The 3,793-nt window shown below is 50.2% G+C and overlaps 1 protein-coding gene across 1 annotated transcript in view; it reads left to right on the top strand.

Annotated features, from left to right (window-relative positions):
* The window catches only part of YTHDF2 (YTH domain family, member 2), a gene marked incomplete at both ends in the record, with an annotated part of 570 nt that extends 355 nt beyond the window's left edge, over window positions 1-215 (top strand). Inside the window, one exon of the mRNA XM_009873652.1 lies at window positions 9-215. Within this exon, the coding sequence (XP_009871954.1) occupies window positions 9-215 (207 nt within the window). The remainder of the gene's footprint in view (window positions 1-8) is intronic.
* Window positions 216-3,793: the final 3,578 nt, after the last annotated feature.

The following is a 3,793-nucleotide window of genomic DNA, read 5'->3' as shown; positions in this document are numbered from 1 at the left end:
TTGTGAAGGACGTTCCCAACAGCCAGCTGCGGCACATCCGCCTAGAGAACAACGAGAATAAACCAGTGACCAACTCCAGGGACACTCAGGAGGTGCCTCTGGAAAAGGCTAAGCAGGTGTTGAAAATCATTGCCACCTACAAGCACACCACCTCCATCTTCGATGACTTCTCACACTACGAGAAACGCCAAGAGGAGGAGGAAAATGTTAAAAAGGTAACTTGTTAAGTCTGTCTCGGCGAAGTCCCGCGGGGCAGGAGGCGGAGGAGGGCTGCCTCGTGATGGGCTAAATCCGGGGCCTGACGGCGCGGGCTTGGTGGCCGTCGGTCTGTCTTTTGTCCAGCCGCGTGCTCGCACGTGGAACCCACGGCCCTGAGTTGGGGTGGAAGGGGGTGCCAGCACCCCGGCGTGAGGAGGCTGGCCTTTCGGTTGCTCTGAATCTCAGCCTTCTCCCCCCCACTAGCGCTGTGTTCTAAACAAAATTTATTTCTGTGCCGTTGTCGGCTCCTGGATCGGAACGGTTTAAAGGAGGAGGTCAGCGGGGGGGGCTCGGGGAGGTGTTAGGGAACGGAGCCGAGTCTTTGAACGGCCGCCTAATCCAGCCCCTGCCTGACGTGGGGCGAGCGCGACAGATGTTTCGCACCACTTGTAAAACCTTCAGGAGCGGCAGTTCCTGTCCCTCCCCAGGCAATCTAGTCTTGTGCTTAATTATCCTTCCTGTTAGAAGGCTTTGTCTAACGCCCAGCCTAGATCGCCCTCGCTGCAGTTTAAGGCCACGACTACTTGTCCTCTCTCCCGTGGATGTGGAGCAGGTCGGTCGGGCCCTCCGGGCTGGATTTGACGCCGGGGGGTGGCTGTCGCCCCTGGCAGCTGCTGGCACGTGAGCCCTGTCGCTTGGGTCCATCGGCTCGAAGCCTGCTGTCATCCTTGATTTGTTAGCACATTGCTAATTGAGAATTCTGCCCCAAATTCAGTGACCAGCGGGCCTCGGCTCTTGCTTGGGTACAGCTGTGTTGAATTCACCTGTGGCTGACCTTCCCCACCACAGGGGTCTTGCTCCTATTTGATCAAAACAGTAATTACAAATTAGTATTAGCATCACCTCCTGGGGGTTTGCCAGCTCTTCTGACAATCTCTTTGGTTTCAGCAAATGGGGAATTTTCCACCCAGCGGTTGAAGAGCAGAAGCGGGAGCTGCAACTGCTCACCGTGGCGGTGAACGCAGTTTTTGATTTGTTCTCTTTAATAGATTTTACTTGGAGCGTTGTCTGTATAAATAGCATCACCCGTGCGCAAAGGTGGTCACGCTTCGCAACTGGTACCCTAGAACTTAGAGCTCTTGAAGAAAACCACTAAGGGAGGAATATGTTGTGAAGTGTGGAGGCATAAACCTGATTTTTGTGAGAACCTGAGCGTTTTGCATGACTTCGTGTCCTAAAATCGTTCTGTTTGGTATCCAGCATGTGCTGAAGCGCTGATTTCTCTTTTCCTAAGGGAGGTTTTGAACGCAGTCAGAAATCTAGTCTGTGCAGGAGGGGTGAGGAAGTGGGAATTCTCTCACGTGCTCCAGATCTGCCTTTAGGGAGTGACTTTTTCAGGGCGAGAGGGACAGACTTTGACGCAGTGGGCGAGCACCCTCGGTTTGCCGGTCATTCATGATGTCTGAAAAAAACCCAGTAAGATGTTAAAAAAGTGGCTTAGCAATTTTCTTCCAACTGTAAACCCTCCTCGCTCGCCTTTCTGATTGCGTTTTGGGGTCTTTCCTTCCCTCTCGCTTCAGATTTCTTCGAGCAGGAGCAGACGTTCCTGCTTCTCACCCTCATGCACCTCGAAGAAATCTGAAGCGAGGGGGAAGACTTCTTCGGTTGGTTGGGAAAACATTTCTTCTTTGAAAGGGAACTTAGTCATAACCTTTCTGGAATCCGTAAGGCAAGGAGGGAAGTCTTGCAGATCTCTGTTTGCTTTCGCCATTGAGTCACTCTTTGTGGTGTGCTCGGGGCCCTCCGGCATCCGGCACGGAGGAAGTGACTTAGTCTTTCTTTTTTTTTTCTTTTTCCGCAGCAGTTCGACCTTTTCTTACTCACTGACGCGGCCTTGAAGATGGTTGAGGTTTCTCTTAACTGCTCTTTCATGGTTTCATTGAGAAAGCAGTCATTTATTTTGCTCCAGGAGGGGGTTTATTTTTACCCTTGGGGACTGCGGGTGGCAAAGAAAAAAAACACAACGCCCAAGCCGTGCTACGTCTGCCCTGAAGCGTCTCAGGTTGTCACCTGAATTAAAAAAATAAAGCAGAAACCAGAGTTGAGGCACTGGAAAGTTAAAGCCCATGATGCAGCTCCCTGCCTGCAGCCTGTCAAGCTGCTTTTGTGTCAGGGAAATCCTGTTGCCCTCAGCTCTTTGTCCCTATCTGTAGAGACGTTCTGCGTTCCCATTCCTTGAAGCTTAAATGTCTCGAGGTTTGGCTTGTTTTGAACTTCTTGTGAGCTGCACGGTTGTTTCGCTCGGCTTCTGACTCGCCTCAGTGTTTTGTTGCTTTTTTTTTTTTGGCCATTTGATTCCTGCTTGCCGCCCGAGCAGATGGACAAGCTCTTGTGAAAGCCTGGGAGCTCCTGAACGTTCTTTTGTACTTCTTGCTGTTAAGAGTCATTTTGTCAGAATTCCCTAAAAGAGTTCCAAGAAATCATACGAAAAACGCTTCGCTTTGCGTTGGTGCTGCTCCTGTTGGCTGGTGAAGTTCAGTGTTGAAAACACTGAAACGATGCTCTTGCTTGTTCTTTTCTGTTGCCCACCTCATCTCCATTTATTTCGTCTTCCTTTGCTCTACTAACCCAGTTTTTCACAAGGTTTGGATGTTCTCCTCATCCAAAACTGACGAAGCTGCCTCCCCGTGCAATCCTCCCTGAAGCAGTTGAAACCCAAAAAAGCTGCTTTTGTGATAGAGTGTGTCACCAACACCTTCCCTGTAAGAATAATTTTGTCTTTGTTTAAAAAAACAACAGCAAAACTCCCTAGCCCCTCGTAACGCAACGGGTATTTCTAGGAATTTTGCAGCGTGTAAAGATGTTGGATGGTGACCTGCTTGTGTGGGAACGGTTGACAGCTCGTGTTTTCTGGAAAAGCAAAGAATGTCAGCTCAGGGAAGTTTATTTTGGTTCTTTCTCCTGTTGCCTTGCCCAGGGTTTGGGGTACTTGCCTGCTTCCAGGGATTTTGGGAAGGCTGTCCAATGGAAACCAGTCCTGTCCTGCCTCTTCCAGTGCCAGGGTGCTCAGCTGTCAGGTTTGCAGTTGGTAAGAGGAGATTTTTCACGTTGGGATTTCAGAGGGGGTTGAGGCAGGGTGAGCTGCGCAGGATGGGACAGGGTTTGGGGGCTTTTTTTGGGTTGAGGATGTTTTTTTTTTTCCCTGCTGAGGTATACCAGCCTCAGAACAGAAAGGTGTGATTTGCCAAATGGGAGCCAAATCGTGCTGCTTTGTGTCTCGGCTGCCACAGTCTGCTGGTTAAAGGAGTATTAACAGTGGCAAGTGTCATTGCCCCCCTTAGAAAATATGATTTAAGGGAAAACTAAGTGGTGTTACATGAGCCTGTTTGAAACTAGCAGCCTATTCCACGGCGGCTGTTGAAAGAGGAACCCTTTCTGGTGTGTTTTGCAAAGCTCTTTCTCCCTCATTTGTAATCTCGGAGGGGAGAAGAGCGTGTGTTTCCTGTCGGCTGGGCCAGCGCTCTTCTGCTGTTGGTCACCCTGGCTGGTGCTGCGCTTGCTTTACAATCGTAGAATCCTTCAGGTTGGAAAAAAC

This window comes from Apaloderma vittatum, unplaced genomic scaffold (assembly GCF_000703405.1).
Source record: "Apaloderma vittatum isolate BGI_N311 unplaced genomic scaffold, ASM70340v1 scaffold38697, whole genome shotgun sequence".
Classification (NCBI taxonomy): domain Eukaryota; kingdom Metazoa; phylum Chordata; class Aves; order Trogoniformes; family Trogonidae; genus Apaloderma; species Apaloderma vittatum.
Note: the sequence above shows the minus strand (reverse complement) of the source record. Positions and strands in the feature narration are given on the sequence as shown.